At 38.9% G+C, this 23,103-nt stretch overlaps 3 protein-coding genes across 3 annotated transcripts; all 3 read right to left on the reverse strand.

The window, feature by feature from the left end:
- Window positions 1-3,803: 3,803 nt before the first annotated feature.
- Window positions 3,804-4,318, reverse strand: CBG27777 (the record flags this gene model as incomplete). The annotated part of the gene is made up of 3 exons (XM_045239914.1): window positions 3,804-3,829; window positions 3,879-3,988; window positions 4,071-4,318. The coding sequence occupies 3 exons, from the start codon at window positions 4,316-4,318 to the stop codon at window positions 3,804-3,806; spliced, it is 384 nt and encodes a 127-aa protein (XP_045099107.1).
- Window positions 4,319-5,592: 1,274 nt separating this feature from the next.
- On the reverse strand, window positions 5,593-15,467 carry CBG10970 (the record flags this gene model as incomplete). Its single annotated transcript, XM_002644942.1, has 32 exons — window positions 5,593-5,978; window positions 6,135-6,210; window positions 6,256-6,474; window positions 6,523-6,704; window positions 7,823-8,061; window positions 8,105-8,345; window positions 9,017-9,066; window positions 9,111-9,199; window positions 9,249-9,365; window positions 9,423-9,529; window positions 9,698-9,785; window positions 10,126-10,206; window positions 10,253-10,359; window positions 10,917-11,028; window positions 11,078-11,203; window positions 11,253-11,513; window positions 11,565-11,698; window positions 11,759-11,852; window positions 11,900-11,961; window positions 12,023-12,249; window positions 12,294-12,440; window positions 12,485-12,642; window positions 13,107-13,229; window positions 13,904-14,070; window positions 14,114-14,237; window positions 14,280-14,371; window positions 14,455-14,731; window positions 14,816-14,916; window positions 15,024-15,144; window positions 15,192-15,285; window positions 15,335-15,398; window positions 15,446-15,467. Coding segments are annotated over 32 exons (4,488 nt in total), but the record flags the coding sequence as incomplete, so codon positions are not given.
- Window positions 15,468-17,344: 1,877 nt separating this feature from the next.
- CBG10971 lies at window positions 17,345-21,706 on the reverse strand (the record flags this gene model as incomplete). The annotated part of the gene is made up of 8 exons (XM_045239915.1): window positions 17,345-17,716; window positions 18,478-18,535; window positions 18,684-19,027; window positions 19,736-20,107; window positions 20,355-21,077; window positions 21,125-21,352; window positions 21,402-21,608; window positions 21,656-21,706. 8 exons carry the CDS (start codon window positions 21,704-21,706, stop codon window positions 17,345-17,347), a joined length of 2,355 nt encoding a protein of 784 aa, XP_045094421.1.
- Between the last annotated feature and the right edge of the window lie 1,397 nt (window positions 21,707-23,103).

Raw genomic sequence — 23,103 nt, forward strand, 5'->3', positions numbered from 1 at the left:
CAACTGAAAATATGGGAGAGCTGAAGTTTGTTGCAAATGAAAAAATGAGGCTCACCAAGAAAGAAAAACTCAACAATAGATGAGAAATCGAGTGTGTTGAACATGATTAGTGTTGGTGATGGTCGACGTTCTGAAAAGTGAGAAAGTGTTTGAAAAAAAACTATGTAAAAAGGCTTTTATGACAATGTGAATTCCATTTTTACTTTAGGTCAGACGTTTGAAAATAACCGATTTCTTATTTCAAAAGTCAATAAAACCGACACATAAAAATGTCGGAGTCTAAAAATAAAGAAAGTCTGACTCTAATCTCAAATACGAGCATATCTTGAACTTTCAAACCAACTATGCAAAAAATTTAATCAAGAATTTGGGCGCTGTCACCATGATTAGTTATACTTTTGAGACATGTTATATTAAAAAAGTTTAGAGAAAAAAATGGTTGATTTCAACCTTTTCTTGGAACAAATATAAATTGCTCACAAATCGAAAATCCGTAGATTATTTTTACAATCCATACATCGCTAACGAGATGCCTCGATATAAAAAATTTAGAAGTAGGTGCAGATATGCGATTCATTCAGTTATCAAAATTTTCCATGTCCAAGGTAATAAATATATTTATTTTTTGGAGATATAAGTTATTTAATTGTGATAAGATCATTTTTGTTCCTAGTTCTTAAGTTTCATCTACTTGAAAACACTTTCAGAAAACAAAAAAGAATTCTGAAATTCTTTAGTTCTTTGTTTGCTTGCCAGTCTGAATGAAAATGATTTGTTTTGGACAAGTCACATTTTCAAATACTTTTTCGAAAAATACTGTATGAACATTTTGTTATCTCTTATCACTACTAACCGTCCTTAACGCCTAATACGTATACCAAGCTCAACGCGTTTGAGCACACATTCAACAACGTAGAAGAGACTGTATGCCAGAATGGCTGAAATTGATAAATATCGAAAAATGCGACAACGTTATTCAAACTGACTCAGACAAATGATTTCGGTGACGTCCGATTGCTTCAAATTGTTAAACAGGTTCAGTATGGACATCATAGAATCAACAAATGCACAGCAGATAAATGAGAACGGTAAATCTGTAATAAGATTGGAACTGAAAATAATAAATCGTCTATTTGAAAAACATCTGACTGAGAATACTCTCTAGAGAGGTCTTTGTTATCAGTAAATCAAAGAAATAACTCAAATTTAGGAGGATTTTAGACAGCTGAGTATGGGAATGAAGAATTGAAAGAAGAGAAACTGGAAAACTACTATCATGGGTTTCGCTAAATACACGTTTCATGCTTGTGAGATAATAATTTCCCTAAAAATTAATGAAATTTTTAGTCGGAAGTCTGTTCTTTGCAATACAAACTACGATTTTACAAATGACACCAGTCAATTTGCATGATGTTGATGCTTGAACTCCGCTGAATCAGGAACTTTCTAGAAAACGAAATGACAAATGGTGCAACGCGGCAGTTTGGGAGTAATGGGATTTTTCCTTTTGAATCATTTGAAATGCAGCGTTACAGATCATTAAGTCAAGTGATGAGGGGAATAGAGAAAAAAGAGCAGACGTTCGAAAAAAAAGAACCTCAAAGAATATCTTTGATTCATTTTCTGTTCTTTCCTTGTCATTGGAAATTAGGTTTCCACTCAGAGACGTTTTTCCGACTTGATTTTTCTGACATTTTTTTTGAATAGAACTGTTTGGACCAAAGTATGACAGAGGCACACTCGAGGTCTTTCTTGGCGGTCACGAATGAAATTACATTTGATATTATTTTGTGTTTTCGAAATGGCAGTACCTTTTTACGAATGCCCCAAAAAATGATTTTTGTCGTTTTCTATATACAGGGTGGCTGAAAAGTATTGAGACACTTGTTAATGGCTCTTGGCACCGTGCCAAGTCGTATTTTCGAAAAGTTTCGTATTATTTCGAAAATAGGGAGCGTATATAAGCCGACATTAGAGCCATTTCCCATCACTTTATCTCTTCACGAAGTTATGCGAGCTTCTCCTCATCGCCAAACCATTGCCAAGCTGTTCAACGACGGCATCTCCACCGGTGACATCGCTCGAAGACTTCTTCTTCCGAGAGCAACTGTCTATCGAGTTGTGCAACAATTGAAAGATCGAGGACATGTGTTGGAGCTTAAGAAAAGCGGAAGACCTCGTACTGTCAACACTCGCCGGACTCGTGGCATCATCAAGAAGAGAATCACACGAAATGATGCGGTCAGCATGAACCAAATGGCTTCATCGCTCGGAATCTCAAGACAATCGGTTCAATCCATTTTGAAAAAGGACTTGGGTCTGAACAGTTATCGGCTCCTTCGTGGCCAATACCTCACAGAACAGTCCAAGAAGAATCGGCTCGAAAAAGCGAAAAAGTTGCTCGACGCACTCAAGGTGCGCCGCCTCTCTGAAGTCATTTGGACTGATGAGAAAATTTTTACGGTTGAGCCGCTTCCGAACCGACAGAATGCTCGGCAATTGTTGTCAAAGGACGAAGCAAAGTCCCCAAAACGTCGTCTGGCCTACAAGAGACTTTTTCCAAAGTCAGTGATGGTGTGGGCTGGATTGACGTCGGAAGGTAAAGTCCCATTGGTTTTCATTGATAGAAATGTGAAAATCAACTCGGATGTGTACCAAAAGTTGGTGTTGATGGATGTTTTACGTCCGTGGGTCACTAGCCACTTTGGCCAGCAACCCTTCATTCTTCAACAAGATTGGGCCCCGTCCCATGGCTCGAAATCCACGAAAGCTGTTCTCGACGCTCATTTCCCTGGCTACTGGGGCAAGGACATGTGGCCCGCTTCCTCGCCCGATCTGAATCCACTCGACTTTTCCGTTTGGGGATATTTGGAGGAAAAGGTGATGGCTCGATCGCACCCAAATGTGGATTCACTTTGCTCAAAGCATGGGATGATCTTGACGATGACTACCTCCGGCGCACCGTCGCTTCTGTTCCAGCTCGTTTGAAGGCGTGCATCAAGGCCGAAGGCTCAAACTTCGAATATCTCCTCTGATATCTTTTCTATTACTATCATTTGTTGAAAAAATAAATCTGGTTCTTTTGTTGAAACTCCATTTTTGAAAATACAACAAAAAACAAGTGTCTCAATACTTTTCAGCCACCCTGTATTTTTAAGAAACGAGTGAACATTTATGTCTATTAAAATAGTACTCCAAAAATTCTATATGACAGGAATGATTATATTTTTTATTTTTGGAATTCTTGGGTTTCTCAACTCAAGTAATTGCCTACGATAAATAGAGCACATAAAAACTAAAAATGTTTATGACTTTTGAAGTAGCCTATTTTTCAAGGAGAAGTTCTAAAAAAAGGAAAAGCTCTCAAAAGTTTCAAAAAACAGGAATTTACCAAAAATAAACATAACATTTGAAAAAAATACCTACAGATAGTTTCACATAAACAAAACTGTCATTGAAACATATTGCTCAAGAACTTCAAGAATTCTCATTGAAAGTGATGAGACATCAAGAAATTATTTTTCTCTAAGTTTTCGCCTAAAGAAGTCCCCACCGATGCAGATGAAACGCCAAAAAATATTCTGTATGATCGTTGATGTATCAGTGCATTTTTACGCACTCCGTCGATTTTTTTGCACTGAAAAATTTTATTTCTAGCAATAGACGTTCTGTGAAGAAAAAATAATAATGAAACGGGTAGCTTGGAAAATATGAAATGTTACAGGAGGATGAATGAAATCAGAATTTGATAGAAGAAGCGACAAAATTTATGGCTCCGATTCATGAGCGAGAGGATTCAATGTTTACTCTGGATCCAGAATGAACATGCCTGCAAACTCAAAACTGTTTACTGATTATCAATAACTTTTTAAACTCACCGACTGCTGCAACGAAAACCATGAGAACAACGAATTGAAGCGGAATGATAATAATATATTGGCAGATGAAGATTTGAATAACTGACACTGCCAGCAAGAATGTGTAGATTCTAGAAAGAATTGTTTTATTAACAGAATCAATTGTCTTCAAGTTTCCATACAGATCCAAAAAGTTCCTTAGATAAAACTCACTGGTGCATGGTCCTTCTGACCGGATATCCCATCTTTCCAATAATATATCGCACGACGAACAAAACAAAAATGATGAGAAGCACAATCTGTGCAAAAATGAACAAGCTTCCAATGATTTTGAGAATGGTGAGACATGGTTTTGAAAGAATCGGAGTGAAAAAATCGTAAATTCGCGTAAAGTCTTCGCGGATAAGCTTTCCTGCTGTTTTGAGGTAGATTTTATAAGCAGAAACAATGAGATTTTTCATTTGGACACGAAAAGTGGAGAGATTGGGCATAAAAGAACGAACACTCAGAATAATTTCGTAATAGCGCCGAATAGGCGCCACACAGACACAGTATAGACAACGAAGCGCCCCAATTTCCCAATTTCCAAGGAGGCAAATTTATGACCTGACAGGTGTTGGGAGCCATCAAGGTTGAAATATTGCTCCCACTTAATAAGGTCTAAATTGAAAAAGTGCTCTCGGAAAAATATGAGAACGTTGTGGAGAGAAATCTTAAGGAGTGATGAGAAGTTGAGGGAAAAAGTTTTGGCAAGAAAGTTTTGTTTTTCCCAGGACAAAGTCAAAGATCATCAGGAATTTTTACGATTAATATGATTTTTCGAACTTGATAGTGAACCGGAACACTGAAGAAAATCACCAGAGAGATGTTCTTCACTGACCGGCAGGATGATTTTTTAAACTGAAAAAATGAATTGTAAAAACGTTTCCCCAATTTTTGCTCCAGTATTTTTTTAGGGTTTCCTATTTTTCGGCGTTTTTTTGAATCTCCACAAACTTCATGGAGTCCTTTAACTGAAATAAAGCCAATTTTCCCCCCAAGTTCGATATAGTTTACCAAACAGTCTTGAATTTTTTTATATCAACTTTTTCACTTATTCGATAATGTTTTTTTTTCTTTCCTGCAAATCTAAAAGCTCTTCAGTTTTTTAACTTTATTTTGAAAGTCTTCAGAGATAGTTAATGAGACAAATATATGTGTGAAAGGTAATTATAAAGTGTATACATGGGCCAACATATATATTGGAGATCAAACTAACAGAATGAAAACTTGTTCGAATCCAAAAAAAAACCGAAATCACTATTTTCCAATTTGTTCAAAATTGTTTCATCCCATTTTTTGAGAAGGATCAGATATTTTGGAGACCGAGAACGTGGAAAAAATTTCAAACTTTCAGCATTATTCAAAAATAAGTGAAAATCAATTTGGGAAAAATCTCGAAGAATTATGATTTCCAGATATTTTCTACCCTCAAAAGGAAGGCTGCAAAATGGGAACTTGTTCCATTTCAACGTAATTCTACATTTTTTGGGCAAAAATCGATAAATTGATTTTTCAAAACTTCTGGAAGTGTGTAACACAAAAAAGTTGATTTCCTCTTTCCCGAGCTATCTGAAACGATTTTGTTCCAAACAAGCCTGGTGAGATGGTGAAAATAAAAATTTAGATATATAAGGATGACGGTGGAAGTAAATGTATAGAACTTTCAAAGAAATGACAATCAAAGTGCAGGGGTTCAGACATAAATTTCGGTAGTGTGCAATGCCGGAGTAGTCTCCGTCGGTTGCTCTTGCGCATTCGCAGCCTCGTCTCCGGTCGTCGTTGCTTCTGCTTCTGCTGTCGCCGCCACGGCTACTTCGCCCTCTCCTCGTTCTCCCATTTCTATCCAACGTCTTTCTTCTTCGCGCGCTTCCTCTTTTGGATTGTTCTGGCAACACCATTCCGTAATCCAGCGACAAATGGGCCGATTAGTACCGTCGAGTTTTGGACGACATTTCCAGCACTTGCATTGCATTGCTTCAGGGGATGTGGTGAGTGTTGGACGATGGATTTGATACATGTAGATGAGAGTGTACACAATCGGATGAATGCAAACCCAGAGTTTGGCGATGATGTCGAAAACTGAAATAAAATTAAGTTGAGATCAAGAAGAAAACATTTTTAGGATAAGTCGTATTTGAATAAAATAAAATTGAGGTTTAAAAGACAATAAAATGGAGTTAAAAAGAAATTTTCATAGCGTTTCACACAAAAATACAACATCAAATAATTTTTTACCGTTTGGACGTAGAACTGGATGAGCACGAACAACCATGTAGACGATTGGGACGATAAGAGGAACATCATGTAGAACCTTAAACAGTTTGTTCTTTTTTTCTGCTTTCTTCAGATAGCTTACATGAAGAGTGATCTGTTTGTTGATACTACGGCTGAAAGTATCGATTGGGTCGTTATCGTTATAGCAAAGATCGGATCGGTAAACTCTGTAGGTGTGCTTGAGAATTCGGGAGAAATCAATGAGCAACATCGAACTCGAGCCTATTTGAATAACACGAAGCGATGTGATGAACGTATCGTAATGGAAATAGGTGGCTGGGTCGTAGTTCGGATAAGTGTACTAAGACGTGGTATTTGGAAGAAGATTTTCGAAAATTAAGCAACGTACCATTCCATATGGGTAATAGACCTCTGCATTGAAAAGCAAGAACGAGTATATGGCAATTATGAAATACAATATCACTGAGAGTGCATCAACAAGAAGAGATTTCTCGTAGTCTTTTGGTTGTCTCTCATAGTGTGTTTCCAAATCGCGAAACTTGTAGTTGATAACAAGCAGGTGGTAGTAGACTAAAAAAGGGGGTTGAGTTGGCATTCACACACTATGGAAAAACAATTTTATGTTCATTTTTTAAAAAAATAATACTATTCGCGCAACTCGTATGGATTCCCAGAAATTCTGCATCGTTTCAAACACATCGTTTTAAACACATGTTCAAGGTGACCGACAATCACAGGTCGTTTCTAAAAATCTCTAATTTTCATCAAAAAAGAATTTATCTTTAATAGCTTCATTGAAATTTTCAATCCGTAGAGCTTTCAAGCTACCAATGCCGCGGTATGCAGAAAAATGGGCGTTCAAACCAGCAAAAAGTGAATTTCGATCTACATATGGTTCCCAGTTTTGCAGAAGAATGAGAGGACTTTCAGCCCAGTATTGAGTGCCCCTTTCAATCCACACTAATAGATGCACTGGTTATCGCGATTCCACTTCAAGCCAAGGATGTACAGTCAACATACATCTTTAATTTCAAAGCTGACAACTTTCTCAAACAATTTCATCGAAATGAGATATGACGCTTGGAACAGATCAAGTGTAAAAACTTCCAGAAACATCACTAAATTAGAGAAATGACCTCTTTAAGCGGTGGGTCTCATTTGGAGAAAGCTGATCCAAATAACTGTAAACAACAGAATGAAGTACTAATTTTGTTCGATGAACCAAGAAAATATCAGTCTCGTCCAACAGAGTCTACTATATTTTTAGACACCTGTCGTCAGTTATACAAAAAAGAGGAAAAGTTGATGAACTTTTAAGGGCACCTTTGTTTTCAGATAAGAATCCATTTTTTGAATTTTTGCCTGATTTTTTTCACATAAATCAAGATATTCAGAGAAAAGTTCGAGGTTCCAGTCAACAGAAGAAAATACCGTATACTTTCTTTTAACGAAACCCATAGTTAAAGCTTTAAAATTTTGTCACCCTTTGCCCTTTCCCTCTTTTTTCCAAATCAAAGATCCCCGGAAATATATCACGTGAGTGTGACCTATAAAACGCTCTCAAATTTATTCTGTCTACCATACTCAATGGCTGCCAATTAGAGAAAATCTAGGAGTTGTTTATCATCCAGTTGAAAAAGTCTAGAGTACACTATAAACCAAATTTTAGACATAACATCATTTCTGACTTGTAGTTATCGTTTGTTTTGATGGTTGAATATGAAACTGAGGTGTACCCGAAAAATTTAAATTTTTTTCTGAATTTTGGTTTCCATCTAAATTTGCCCTTTCCAACGCACAGATTGACGGGACGAGGAAGAGCGTATGAAGGGATCCCCAGAGGAAACAGGAGATGGACATGGAATACTTCAGCATGACGAGTTGGATAATCGAGAAAGTACAAATGAGAGCTGTGTGGACAGTTCCGCTGAAAATCGTCCTAATTCTCTACTCTTCGACCCATCTCTCACCTCATTATAAATTTTCGGTATTCTCCACGAAAGTAGTTGTATCTGCAAGGCATGTAGTTGGTGATGAAAGCGAGCCATAGGAACCGAGACGAGATGCCAGACAGAACCATCAGTACCACGATGAAGCCAGATACGCCTAGAATCGTAAACCAATCCATAATTACCTGAAATTCGCCTGGTGAAGTTTTGTATAAAAAAGAAAAAAGCCTGCACCGCCTAATGGGCAGATAGAAGAGGGAAACTGAAAAAAAGTGATGTTGATAACTAGATATGAATGAAAAAGGGGCGGAGTTTCGTAGTGAGTGTGAAAATGGGCGGAGTTTGGGGGAAAATCTAACGAGCCGATTCGTAAACAAAGCGATGAAAACATAACCACTGAAGGGAAAATCAGAAATAAACGATGCACTGAAGTGGCATTTGTTTTCAAATCCATTTCTGGAAGCTGTCGACGTACAACGTAAGAGATGTAAACTGCTGCTCACTTTGAGCTTTTGAGGCGGATGATTTTTGATATCAAATATTTGCATTCATAGATCAATTTAGACATTGAGCTCATTTGAAAAGGGCGGAGACATCAGTATCAGTGTGTGCCGTTTACGTCATAACGTCTCGGTTTCGTAAATGAGACTCGGATTAATTCTTCTGCTTCACTAGATGTAGACTTTGTGGAAGGAGCAAGATAAAAAATCTTATTGAATCGAAAATTGAGAGAGGGATCAAAAATACAAATATAAGAGGGGATAATAGTGGCTGTCTATGTTGAAAAATTCAAGCAGAATGTAAAGTTTGTTTATAATCAGAAATGTAAGGCACTGATCAAGTCGAAGGTTTCTGATCAAGTAGAAGGTGACGAGGGGAGAATGGTGAAAATGGGCTTCCGTCTTTCTGAATGGCCTGTTTGGCAGGGCACACTTTGACACGGTTCTGAATCGGAATCGATGCCAGCTCCACATTTGGCTTCTCTGAAAACAGGGATATGAATCATAGTTTTTCAACAGAAATGTACCCGCAGGGACAGCGTCTTCGTCTCATCCGACGGCCCTCTCCACAAGTCGCTGTGCAAACGCTCCACTGCGACCATCGTGTCCAGTCACACTGAAAAAAGTTTACTGTAATTTATTGGAGAACTAAAATTAGTTTGTACTTGAACATTTCCTATAGAACTTTCTACTTTCGATTTCACCTCTTCGGCGGGGGGCTTCTCTGCTGCCACCTCAGAGTCTCCATCCTCTCCCAAAAGTTTATCCAAATTGTTCTCTATCTGAAAAAAGAGGAGAAGGTCTCGTTTCCTAGTATCATTATGATTCAAAAAACACACTTCTCTGTCTGTTTCCTCGTTGCTTTGCTCAATAAATCCGGTGGCGTTGCAGGGCTCCTCTTCGTGCGGCTTTCCAACACACTCGCAGTTACTCACCAGCTCAGAGTCTAAAAGTACAAAACAGCGTTTTTCGTAACTAGCAAGCTAATTCGGGAGAAATTTTGTGCTTAATAAATCACACTAATCTTTCAATTTCTAAAGTGCACAATCTTAAAAGTACACTATGATTAAGACAACTTTCTCAACTGAAAAGGTCCCTAAAAGTCATGGTCTACCTTTCTCTCCTATGCAGAATCTCTTTCGTTCCCTGGTGGAATTATTGTGACAATGACTCCAATCAGACCATTTGGACCAATGGCATACCTAAAAGTACAACTTTATACATTTTCGGATAATGTAAAGAGCTCCGAATTTGCGGCTTTTTGCAAAAGTACAATTGAATGCAAATTTTCGAAATTCTGTCCCCCTGCTCCTTCTCCTAACGTTCTCGACCACTTTGTTTTTCGTTCTTTCTCTCCCGAAAAAAAACGAATACTAATTGGAATTTTTTTTGGAGAGAGTTCGAATTGGGAACAAGGAAGACAAATTAACATTTCGACAAAAAGAGAATTTGCATGGAAATTGGAAATGAATAAAGATGGGAGGGTTAGAAAAGGGAAGGTAGTAAAAACGAGAGGGATCAAAGCTGAAAAAGATCACTTACTTTATATGGGAATTCGGTGGTTTCAAATGCTTCTGGGTTGTCTTTTTTGCTGTATGTTTGGGAATCTTTGCCGGCGCGGAGCTGGAAATAAAGTTGGAGTGTAAAATTGTAAAGAGGTATAACTTACTTGAACTCTACCAATGACAGAGTCAATTGGAACATATTCGTCTGGACCACGAGAATGAGATGATAGTCGACGGTTGTTGTCGTTACCGTTTCGCCCATGGTGTGGGACTGAATAAATGATGTTTAACATTCGAAAATTTGGAAGAATATGAACCTATAATAAGATAAGACAAAATCGCATTTTTCAGTTGATTTTGACTATTTTCGGGAGTTTAGAGCTCGGCTGTCCAGTGTTCGATCATCTTGAAATTTTGGAGTTTATAAAACAGACACAGATTAAAATTTGTTTTCACAAAATTTGTTGAAAGTTTCTAGTTTAAAGGTACTTGTCGAGTTCTGATGGACACCTACTTTTTACCGTTTTCAGTACAAAAACAAGAAAACAAGGGGTGTCCTTCAGAAATCGGCAAAGCTAGCTGGAAAACTTGGTTTTTTTTCATGAAATTGTGTCAGTGCAAAATTTTCAATCTAGGTCTGTTTTATAACTTCCAAAATTTTCAGAGTGATTGGACATTTGACCTCCAGATTCTTGAAAATGGTCAAATTCAACTGAAAAACACGTTTTTCTATTTCTTATTGAACGGTACTGTTCATTTCTCAACAACTGCTCTAAAAAACTAGATTTCAATTTTTTCTGATCATTCCATCATTCAAAGTTATTCTACCTGATGGGCTCTGATATGCACCAGTTTTCCCTCTGAACTCTTGCCGTTGATCCGAGTTCTGCATACTAGCTGCATTGCCAAACCTGCCAGTAGAAGCTTCTCCATAGCAACTCTACAAATTTACAATCGAATATTTAATAATTGTTTTTGAAATTGTTTACTCGTTCCATTGGACATGGTCTTTCTTGATTGTCATCCCCATCACCACAATCACATGTGGAATCTGGACGCATTGGACCCCCAACTTGACTCCTATCACAGAACCTACGGCGAACTTCTTTTCCTGGCTGAAATTCAACAGAACATTTTCAACGTTTTTCATGCGACCCTTCTCACCCTACACCTCATACAACCACACCAGTCTCCCCATTCTGACCATTCACATCTCCTGACGGGATCTTGACAAGAATTTGGTTCTAAACAAGGTCTTGTCTGGAAAGTGTCTCCTGGACAATGACACTGAGGTGTTGCATGAATTCCAAGTAGTACTTGACGCTTTCCTCGATGTATTTCAACTGGCACTATAGGACTCAGTCCTGCTAGAAGATTAGGACCTACGGCTCCGCTAGCAGTCACATAGGCGCCTCTTGGATTATCCTAGATATAACTCAAGTATTAGTGTCTACAAATTTCATGCTTTCTTCTCACTTGGAAGCTGATTGGAGGTGGTGCAGGCGAGTGTCCCTCCATAGAACACACTCTGTTTCTCTTCGAAATTCCGTCTCTTCCACATCCGATGCATGGAGACCACTCGGTCCATCTATTCCACACACAACATGGACCTAAAACACAAAATTATATAGCTAGACATTGTACTCGTGATAAGCCGGATGAAAACTCACCCGCATCGCACACTTTTGTCTCCATCTCCGGTCCATCGCATGTTCCGCCCAGTTCTGGCTCAGGGTTCAACTGCCGGAAGGGAGCTAATCGGGTCTGCAAGTCTGATATATGTGAAAAGGGAATTTGGAAAAATTGCAGACCTCGTTAGTTCTGCGATACTTGGAAATTGTTTTCGCGCGGGCAATGAGGGCTTCTTTGGCTTCTGAAAAAATATCAAAAATAGATATTAGTGTGCAAATCAAACAGGCTAAACGAACTCTCACCATGTTTCTCCAGCGAGTCATCTCTTTCCAATTCTTCTAATGTTGGGAGTTGTAAGAATTCATCAGTGATACATTTCCTGGTCCTCTCACAAACACCTTGTCCACAACTAACAGAGCACCCACTCCACGGACTCCAATCTCCCCAATAAGGACATGAAGCCACTTGACAGAAACGCATCTCTTCCGAGGGACCTGTACACTCGTTTCCAACATCGCATTTTCGGAGTCTAAAATTAAAATTGGAGTTTTTTTTTTAATTCTGGTACCGCGCCTTTTCTGAGTTCCCTGACCACAAGTAGTGGAACAATCCGCCCATTCACCCCATTCTTCCCATTTTGGACAACCTCGATATGGACAGCTCATTTGATCTTGCGCAGGTCCTTCACAAGCATTATTATTGTCTGCATTCAGACATTTTCTGAAACTTTGGATTTGTTTTGCAACCAGTGAGTGTTAAACTACCTATTTCTAAGACGGATAGATTCTTCGCCACATCGTTCATCGCAAACTGTCCAGGCGGTCCATTGAGACCAATCGGGACATGGTTGTTGGTTACAGAGAACTTTTTCTTCGGAAGCACCTTCACAAGAAACACCATCGATGCATTCGCGAGTGCGGTACTGAATGATCAGAAATTTTGAAGGACTTATACACAGTGCCCGGACATTAATATATACAAGAACATAACTTTGAGTTGAAGTTCGGTCATTTTGACCCAGTCCAGAAGTTTGAAGCTCGACTGTCAAGTTTCCGATCAATTTGAAAATTTTGGAGAATGTGAAACAGAACTAGTTTAAAAACTTCGCATTTACAGAATTTTTCAAAAACTAACAGTTTTCAAGCTATTTGTCGTTTACCGGTTTACCCTGTTTTTGTACTGATAACATGAAAAAAAACAGTTGTATTTTAGAAACTGGCAACCCGTTGAAAACTAGAAATTTTAAAGAAAAGCTGCGAATGGTAAACTTTCCATCTTGGTATGTTTCCTATCCTCCAAAGTTTTCAAAGTGATCAAAAACATTACAGCCAAGCTTCAGAGTTTAGAAACTGGCGGCTCTGAAATGCTACATTGCCTTATAATTACCGTATGCCCAGCTCCACATTCTTTACTGCACTTCTCCCACTGTCCCCACGAACTCCAATGCGGGCATGGTCCCTTGTCACACGGTCTCTCTTCAGTTGCCGGTCCAGGACAAAGTAATCCATTCTGCAAATGGAAGTGTTGTGCTTTTACTTTTTTCTTCTGTTTTTTGACGTCTTCATTTCACTCCTCCATTCACTTTTTTGCTTCATTGACTCATAACCTCAATTATCGTCACCTCACCTGGCAGATTCGCGATCGTCTCTCGATGCCTTTCCCACAAGAGTTTCCACAACCTGTCCATGGCATCCAGGAAGACCAAGTAGGACAAGGGAGCAGTGATTTACACGCCTCGACTTCCTGATTTTTGAAAATATAAGTGGACTATTTTTTGTAGTTGGTATTTTTGAGTAATTTTGAGGTATTTTTCATTTCAAATGTTCCCCCGGAAACCCGTCTCAACAAGTACGTGATGTTTCTTGGCAAAGAAGAAGGTGAATACGTACAAACGGAGGGGGAGACGCCTCTCTAATTGGCCTTTTCAAAATGATGCAACATATAACTTCTTCACCGGCTAGTTCCGAAGAAGATGATTGGGTAAAAGCGAATTTGGCCATGGGTGCCGTGGCGGAAAAAGGCAAACAGTTTCATGAAATGTATTTCTATTTCTGGCAGAAGGGATGAATTCAGAAGTAGCCTCAAAAGTTGTAAGATATATGTAAACAACCTAATTCCTATCTTGTCAGTTCAGAAAATCAGAACTTGTCAAAGTCATTTGTATAGGAAACGAAGTGACTCACCACACTGGGACCTTCACAATTCCTACCAGTCTGACACACTCGACTACGTTGGATCTCACCAACTCCACAAGTCGCAGTACATAAGGACCATGGACTCCATAGTGTCCAAACCGAACATTCTGGGACTTGACATGGTATTGTGGCAGCGCCAATACATGAGATTCCTCCTACATTTTTTATTTGAAAATCTATTCTCCAGTTTTATTATACCTAGACACTGCCTGGTTCTTAATGATATTCCACAACTTGCCGAACACTCGGACCATTCTGTCCATTCTGGCATTGGTGGAGCTTCTTGAGCAGGCGGTGCAACATGATAACAGTCGTCATTCATCTGACATAAAAATTTAATGTTCCAACTCTTCAGAAAACTTACGCATGGTCTTTTTGGAGCACACGGATCTCCTTGGCGAGCTGGACATGGCGCAGTATCTAATTGATACAGTGTACGTGCACAGGCTGCGTTTGCTGAATATTAATAAGAATTCGATAAACCAACAGCTAATTATAAAGGAAAAGAAATCGAGAAAGAAAAAAGTGAAAATAATTACGCAAGCATGGATTCCCAGACGCCATCGGTGAAGCACTCATTTGTTGAGACGACTGTTGTCCGCGATGCAAAATTGTGGGACGGATTGGTCTTGCGGATTTCTCGGTTTCATCGATGGTTTTCAGATATTCTCGGTCTCTCTGACGGTCTGTATCATCTCCACGTTCACGTTCGTGAGAGGATTGGTGGAAGCGGGGACCATCGTTAAAGGGGTCTCGGGGAAGCTCTTCTCGATTTTTGGCGGCTTGGATTTCGACTTCTTCGATACTCCGCATAACCTAGAAACAACAAAGACAAGTTGGCGAATGAAAATTGAGAAACCAAAATTTAAGAAAAAAAGAAATTTTCAAAATCTTACTAACCGCATATCGTTCTCCTTCCAACTTGAACTCATCGTCCGATCCAACATGATCTCGATTCTCCGGAAAGAACGCATCCGCCAGTCTAGCCATATTGTCATTTTCTGAATTTTTTTTCTAATCGCATTTCTCCTTTTTCTTTGACTTACCAGCTTCTCTTCCATCCAATAGAGCATCCCTATGAAGTTTGGTTATCGGTGCGTAATATCACTTGCAGTGAATGGTGGACACTTATCGAGAAGCTCATAAATGATAGATAATGGAGATAATGAGGCATCTGGGTGGATTTGAGCATCTTTAGTCTCATTGAAAAGTGTACACACACCAAGGAACTGAAAATTAAAGCTTCGTTAGGTTTTTAGAAAGTTTAGAAGCTTACGTCATTTTCGTCTTTGATAAATTGAGCAATAAAACAATACTGCATGTCTTCTATACATCGTTCTACACACCTCTCGGCGGAAACTAATTCAACTCTGAATTGAATATTTTAGGATTCGGATTCTATGAATTCAAATAACTCACCTTTGTAGTATGGCATCTGAATGGATTTTGTAGTGTCGTCTGGTACAAACCCGTAATGAACAAACTGAAAAGTGAAAAAAAAACTTTAAATCAAAATTTTAGGAATCTCACCTATAGATACAAGCTGCGTCAGCAGGAGAAACAGAAATATAGTACGCCTCTTCATCAACCTTCTCCAGAAATAGTATGGTAAGTGAAGGACAGCAAACACCTCAGCTTGACAATTTTTATCCGATCACGAAAAAAAAACTTTTAACCAATTGATGATGTAAGCGACTTCAGGCTTTTTCCTCAATGACAATAGTTTATTTTCGGCCCATTGAAAACTCATGCAAATTAGAAAATCGGGCAAAGTTTGTAAGTGTATGTACACAGTCAGCACACCTACAAACGGAGAGAAGCAAAGAAGGTAAAACCAGATGCCATATTATACACTTTTTTGGAGGAATCGGATTCACCAAGGAGGGGGATCCAGGTACTCGTATGTGTCTGTCTTTTTGAAGGAGATCGTAGGGTAGGTGCTTGAAAGTGACAATGATTTCACTTTTTTCATTTGATGAAGCTAATTCTCACAGACAAATGATTTTTTGGAATAATGAAGATTTATAGAAAAATATCATACTGATAGAAACTGTATTTGTTTTCACTTTCAAAAACAAAAGCACAGTACTGATAAATTTGAGATCAGATTTTTAGGCGAAAAATGTAATTGGATTTCAAACAAGTGTATAGATGTAGCTCTGTCAAGGGAACTTTTTTAAGAAGTCCTCTGAGAGTCTTCAGAATTTGAGTAAAAAAGTGAGAAACGGAATATCAAATATGCAAATCTTCTTGAAACGAACTAATTTTTGAAAATGGAAGCTACAAAAAAAGTCTCGTAGTTTTCAACATAATTTATGAACTTGTCTGAACGGTCCATAAAATGAGCCAAACAATCGAACAGTTGTTTGTTCCAGAAATGCAGTCTACTCTAAAAATGAAACTGCAATGCATCAAAAACAAACTCCAGAAAATTCAAAAAGTTGGAAGTTCCACAAAAACGAACAACTGCAAAAAAGTGAAAACTTGAAACTAGTGAAACTATGGGTCATTTTCAACTTCAATTTTTCTAGAACCCTTCTTACTAGGAATAGTAACAATTAACTAACCGAGAACGAAGTGTCAAGAAAAATAATTCGAAAAAAGTGTTACGTAAAAAGGGGGAGAAGAACTATTGACTGCGAAAGGTACGCTCGCCTGAAGGTAAAGCCAGTTACAGTACGTCGAGGACAACCGTGGATGCAAAAAAAAGAAGAAGAAAGGCAAAACTAAATTGGTGCCTCGTACTGTCTCTCCTGGCAGCTGGAAAGGCAAATAGGAAAAAAAAGGGAATGAAAAAAGACTAAAGAGGGGTTGGTTGTGTCTTTTGAAATTATATAGACATACATGTTTCATCTTCGGGATGGCTTTTTCTCAAGTGACAATCCTCATCCAGTCATTATAATGACTTACAACCCAAAATATTGCGTAATGCAATTTGTTCTCCTTCTGTCCGATAGCAGCACTTTTTTGAGTAGGTTGATTGGTATGAACATTGAATTTTTAACTCAACCGGAAGAAACAAAGTTTCACTTTCTCTAGTTCTGGAACATGAAGTTAGAAAAATTGTGATTCTTGAAATCAAAAAGATTGAAACAAAAATCGTTCAATTCATTCTCAATTTAACAAGAGCGAGGATTCAACTATATCAATCACAGAAGAAATCACGGACCAGCAGAACAAGTAGAAAAATGGAGAGAACAGTAATCTTTGGGAGCAAAATTCAATTTTTTTTGTTCGGATTTTGAGAGAAAACTGAGATGCCTGACAACAGATTGTGCCTATACTGATTATGGTGAGACTAAATGGTTGAGCAACGTTAGTGAAGGTGAAGTTAAAGAAAATCTGATTTCCAGAAAAAGTAAGGAATGACTTAGGAATAAAATACTCGAAAAATAAAATTCAACAGGTAAATCAACATGTTATGGATGTCTACTTGTCTTTCTTTGACTCTTCAATTGCTGGTGTTTCGGCATTTTCATTATCTGTGGACCCTTCAACTGGTGGTGGTACTCCGTGTTCATGTTCTCCAGAAGTTCCATATTCGTTCATTCTGGTTGGGTCGACGCGGTAGATCCAGCGTTGGTATAGGTAGATCTGAAAAATTATTGTTTGTCGACTAATCAGGGATCTTGTGAAACTTACCAAGAAAATTATATCATCTCTGAAACATCCGATACGATAGAGCGTTGGCATTTTGATGACAAATGCGAACAAGTCGTCAATAAAGGTGTTGATGAATTTGTAGGTCAGCATTCTCCAAGGAAGATGAGCCACAGACTTCAATTTGTAGTTTATGAAGAGCTGAAAAGGTGTTATATTGGATGAGTTATTGAAGTTTGTGCTATCATAATTGATTACAGATGACATGACTAATTAAACAATGTCTTGAAACTATACTTGTCCGCGGGACGATTTCTGGCGGGGACGGGTCCGCTGATAACTCGCTTAAAACACAAAATTGCGGACGAAGGACGAAAAACATATCAGATGATAGAGTTCGGTGAGCTCTATAACCTACAATAAAAATCTACCAGCATTTAAATCAGTAACCGGGGGCGGGTCAGGCTAAAAAGTGCCGGCCCAAACCACATTACCTTTTTCGAAGCTGGTCGATTTTTATTGGAGTTCATACAGCGTCCAAGCGCTGTTGTCTGGTATGCTGGTCTAACCAAAGTTTCAGTTTTGAAGCAAGTTATCAGCGGATCCATGCCGGCACAGAAACGGCAAGTCGACAAGTATGCTTGAAACCTTTTGTTTGTCCAAAATTCTTATTGCATCAGACATAGAACTGACAACTACCCTTATTCTACAGTGCTCCACAAAATGATGCTTCCACCCTCCGTGTTTACAGAAACACCTATTTAGGTCATTATTCGTGAAAAGGTGTCAACATGAAAAATGAAGGTCTCCCTTCAAAACCTACGTACTAATAATTTGGACCCATCACCGTGACCCGGAAACGAGATACCGGAAAAAATCCAAAAATCACGTTTTGTCCGATCCACAAAATAATGCTTCCACTCTAGAAAAGTGAGATTTTGGAGGTTTTTGAGCTCTGCGGCCACTTTTTGAAGGTCTGAATCTGAAGAATGTTGAGTATCTGACATCCATACACTGAGACTTTAATACAGGGTTACTGAATTCCGGATTCCGGATATCCGTTTTCCGGTTTCCGGTAACTGAATTTCCGGATTCAAAATTCCGGTTCACGGTTTTCGGATTCTGTATTATATGTCTTGAATTCTGTGTACTGAATTTCGAAATATGCTCTCCGGATTCTGGGTTCCGGAATCCGGATTTTTCGATTCCGGTGTTCCGGATCAGCTTTTTGAATGAATTTAAACGTCCCGAGAACCTGATATTCAGGTTTTCTTGACGAGCAAGAATTTCGGGAAGTTTCCGGGAAGTTACGAGAGCTTCTGAGATTCTGAGGGATTCTGAATCAACTTGGGATTTTGAAAGATTCTCCAGGATTATGAGAGATGGTCCCGGATTTCGCTCTGACTCCCAAGACTTCAAAAACGAAATTCGAGATTGTCCTGAAGAAATTTCAAAGCAGAAGGGATCTTTTTGGTGGTCGTGGTAGTTAGAGCGAAGTCGTCTCTCATAATCCTGGAGAATCTTTCAAAATCCCAAGTTGATTCAGAATCCCTCAGAAACTCAGAAGCTCTCGTAACCTCCCGGAAACTTCCTGAAATTCTTGCTCGTCAAGAAAACCTGAATATCAGATTCTCGGGAAGTTTAAATTCATTCAAAAAGCTGATCCGGAAAACCGGAATCGAAAAATCCGGATTCCGGAACCCAGAATCCGGAGATCATATTTCGAAATTCAGTACACAGAATTCAAGACATATAATACAGAATCCGAAAACCGTGAACCGGAATTTTGAATCCGGAAATTCAGTTTCCGGAAACCGGAAAACGGATATCCGGAATCCGGAATTCAGTAACCCTGTATTAAAGTCTCAGTGTATGGATGTCAGATACTCAAAGTTCTTCAGATTCAGGCCTTCAAAAAGTGGCCGCAGAGCTCAAAAACCTCCAATATCTCACTTTTCCAGAGTGGAAGCATCATTTTGTGGATCGAACAAAACGTGATTTTTAGATTTTTTTCCGGTATCTCGTTTCCGGGTCACGGTGATGGGTCCAAATTTTTAGTATGTAGGTTTTGAAGGGAGACCTTTATTTCTCATGTTGACACCTTTTCACGAATAATGACCTTAATAGGTGTTTCTGTAAACACGGAGGGTGGAAGCATCATTTTGTGGAGCACTGTATTGCTTGACTCTCCAAACCTCTAAAAATGACGAATGATCTCACCTGAGGTGTCATTGTGATGAATCCAAACATCAACAGATATCCGTACAACATGTTCAACACCCATGAGTACCAACCACGTTGTTCCACGTAGATGATAGAGTAGATAGCATATCCAACAAGCAGTGGGAATAGAACCCACGACAGATAGCGGAATGCCATTTGATCGTACACTTTGGTGTCTGACTCCACATATGATCCTTTGTCGCTGAACTTCAATCGAGGAAGCACACCGAGGATAAGGTTCTCTCGATCCACTTCAACATTGAGCACCTTTGGAATCTTCCAGCACTCAATGAGGAGACCGATTCCAACGCTCATCTTGACGACAAAATTGGTCTCGTTGTCACAGATGTAGAGGAAGACGATGAGGGACTGAAATTTTTGTTTTTTATGTGAAATAATGGTCTTGTTCTTTTTTCTGTGCTGCAGTTTCTTCCCAATTCTGCAGTAAGTGCCGAAAGTACAGAGATTACCCAAGGCCAAAATCTTCAGTTATTTCAAAAGAGAGACTTAGTGTTTCCCAAAAAACAAGCCAACAAGAACTTCATTGGCCCATCAATAAGAAACCAATAAGCAATTTGTTTAATAGTTACCAGATGTTTTCAATAGATGCTCTCACCTGGAAGATATTGAATAACACAGAGCGTACCGAAAGTCCCACAAGGTCCTTTCTACTCTTCCAGAACTGGATGTCGTTTTTGAAGGCAAGAAGCTCCAGAACAGTGTGAAGCATGGAAACAACAATTGTGATTCCGAGAAGGATCGGGTTAGTTTCCAAAAGTGCCACTTTGATAGAGTCGTCGTCTTCCTTCTCGGTCTGGAGGATGTCACTCCACTGGCTTCTCATCTGGAAATATAGCAAATTTTCATTGTCTCCTGCTATCTGGCTACTCACATTTTGACTGGCATACATTTGATATTTGAACAGGGAGAGTGGATAGAAGGTGACCGACAGCTTCAGTTCCTTGACGGTCTCATTGATAGGCATGTAGTCAGCTCCGAGGTTCCAGTAGTTGTTGAAGAACAAGATTGGGTGGTAGAACTCCCCATTTGGAGCGAACTTGAGATCCTTGTCGAGTGGAGGAGGTACACCACCTTTATGCCAGTTAGTGTGGTCGTCGACGATGTTGATGGAGATGTTTGGATGCCAGAAGTTGAGAATCTGAATAGAAAGGATACTTGATAAGTAGCACTTCTCATCTCTCGAACTCACCTCGAACTTCATAATTTCCGCCTTCGCCAGGTCTTCATTACTCTGCTCACTGACTCCCGTCAGCAAATTTGCAGTTTTCTTGTAGTGCTTCTTCTTGTACTTATTGAGCATGTAGGACCCATAGACGACCTAAAATTTTGTTAGTTTCCTCATAATTATTGTACTAGTTTCTTTACCTCTCTCCGAATGTAGTTTTTGTCAGAAGGGTTTGGTGATTGTCCAGTTTTGACAATAAACGCATGGAGGTAGTAAGATTGGTTCTTGAGCAAGATTTCTGGCGTTGGGAAAGTCTTTTCAAAGACGTATGATCCATCCTTATTAGGTCCGCTAGTCCAATCTCCGTACTTCAGTCTCATTTTCTTTGCGAATAGGTTTCCATTATCGAAATTGTTGAATTGAAATTCCTGTAATGTTTTGAGGGTTCAACAAATATTCGAAATTTGAACAACTCACAGATTCATCTAGGTACATGTAGAGATCGAAAAGCTGTCCGGCTGGAAACAGGTTGACTGATGGAGGGAATGCCTTCAAATTTGCTGCAGCTGTCGAATTGGTCTTCTGTTGTCCTCCGCCACCGAATTTTCCAAGCATAGTAGAAATAAAGTAGAACATCATGGCTTGTTTCAGGATTCCAAAAATGATTGAACTCCATGTCCGCGGCTAAAACAAACAATATTGGAACTTTTGAATTCAAAAAGTTAATTTACCTCCTCTGGAGCTGCTGCTGCCGGGTCGGCAGGAGCCACTGCGTCCGCCATTCTGAAAAGAAAAAAATCTAATTTTTTTTAGAATGAACACAAAATTTTAACTCTAGAAAGTTCTATGACGAAAGGTAAAAATAGGCGACGAAAAAGTAACATAACGTGTTGTGTTTTCAGTGGGGTGCGTTTGCTGTGTGGGCCGTCATCAGTCGAGAGAGAACCGGTTACTATCGGGTGGGCAAGGAAGAGAGCGCAGAAAAACGGGCGAGTAACCGAGAGAGTACGCAATGAACGGAGGGTGCGTGGTGTTCTATATGACCCCCATCTTCTTCTCGTCTTCAATCTATACATATGTATGAGAACTGCAGAAGAGTGGAAAGAAGACACATGGTGACGTGTCCTCCTAGCTCTTGCCGTTAAATGCGCACGCATATACAGACCTATTGTGTGAGAGAAGGCCCCTAACACGGCAGGCTTATGGTGAGAAGGAAAGGAAATGTGAGGAAATGAGAAACCCATTACGAAAAAGAATGCGAATGGGATGATGATATTGGGATAGGATGAAATACAACTTCTGCTGGAAATAAAATAAAAACCTGAAGAAAAAGTTTTGTGGGAACTCCTCTCACAAGTCACATTTAGTATAAAATTGATTCTCGTTCATTGAAGATTCTTGTTCATTTGAAAAACAAACAGTACCGGGTGAAAACAAATCATTTTTACTTATTTTACAATCCAATATAATTTGGTCAACTTTGCAGTCTTGAAAGTATATTTCAGATCTTCCTTATTGTTCCGAACAGTTCAAACTAAACCAAATATTGAAAAATATAAACTTCTGAAATAAAAACTTTTGTCGAATTCAGTATTTCGAATAATATTCCGGCAGAACAAAATTGGAGCTGTGAACGAGAAACGCCGATGGTCGTGGCTAAAGATTCCATTTATGACTTCAAACATATCCTGGAATGAAAATTACAATTCTAAGCAGTGTATTTTGATTTGTTGGATTCCAACGACAAGAAAAAAAAGCTAGAACATACGTAGTTCATTTCACTCTTGAATTTTCAGCAATATTTAAAATTTTCGGATAATTCATTTAGGAGTTGATAAGTGGTTATCATTCATTTAAAAATCAGTAACAAAGCAGAATCTTCAAACTGAAAAAAATCTTGAATGCGTGAGTCAGTTTAAGATAACGGTTTCAACTCAGTGGAACTCGTGTGGTGTTTTTGAAAGTTGTAGAAAAACAATTAAAGCACTCTATTCAATTGACTTAGGATCTGGAAAGTATTTTGAGACAGCCGATGTGATGTCTGAAAACAACAAATTTTCAGAATTAGTCTTGCGATGTTCAGAATCCAGTATTAATTTCCTCGCCTGTTTTCCATGACTTCATCTCATATTTTCTAATACGATAATCTTATCTATCTGCTCAATTCTGATTGCTCATT

This window comes from Caenorhabditis briggsae (genome assembly GCF_000004555.2).
Source record: "Caenorhabditis briggsae complete genome, chrX, whole genome shotgun sequence".
In the NCBI taxonomy this organism is placed as follows: Eukaryota; Metazoa; Nematoda; class Chromadorea; order Rhabditida; family Rhabditidae; genus Caenorhabditis; species Caenorhabditis briggsae.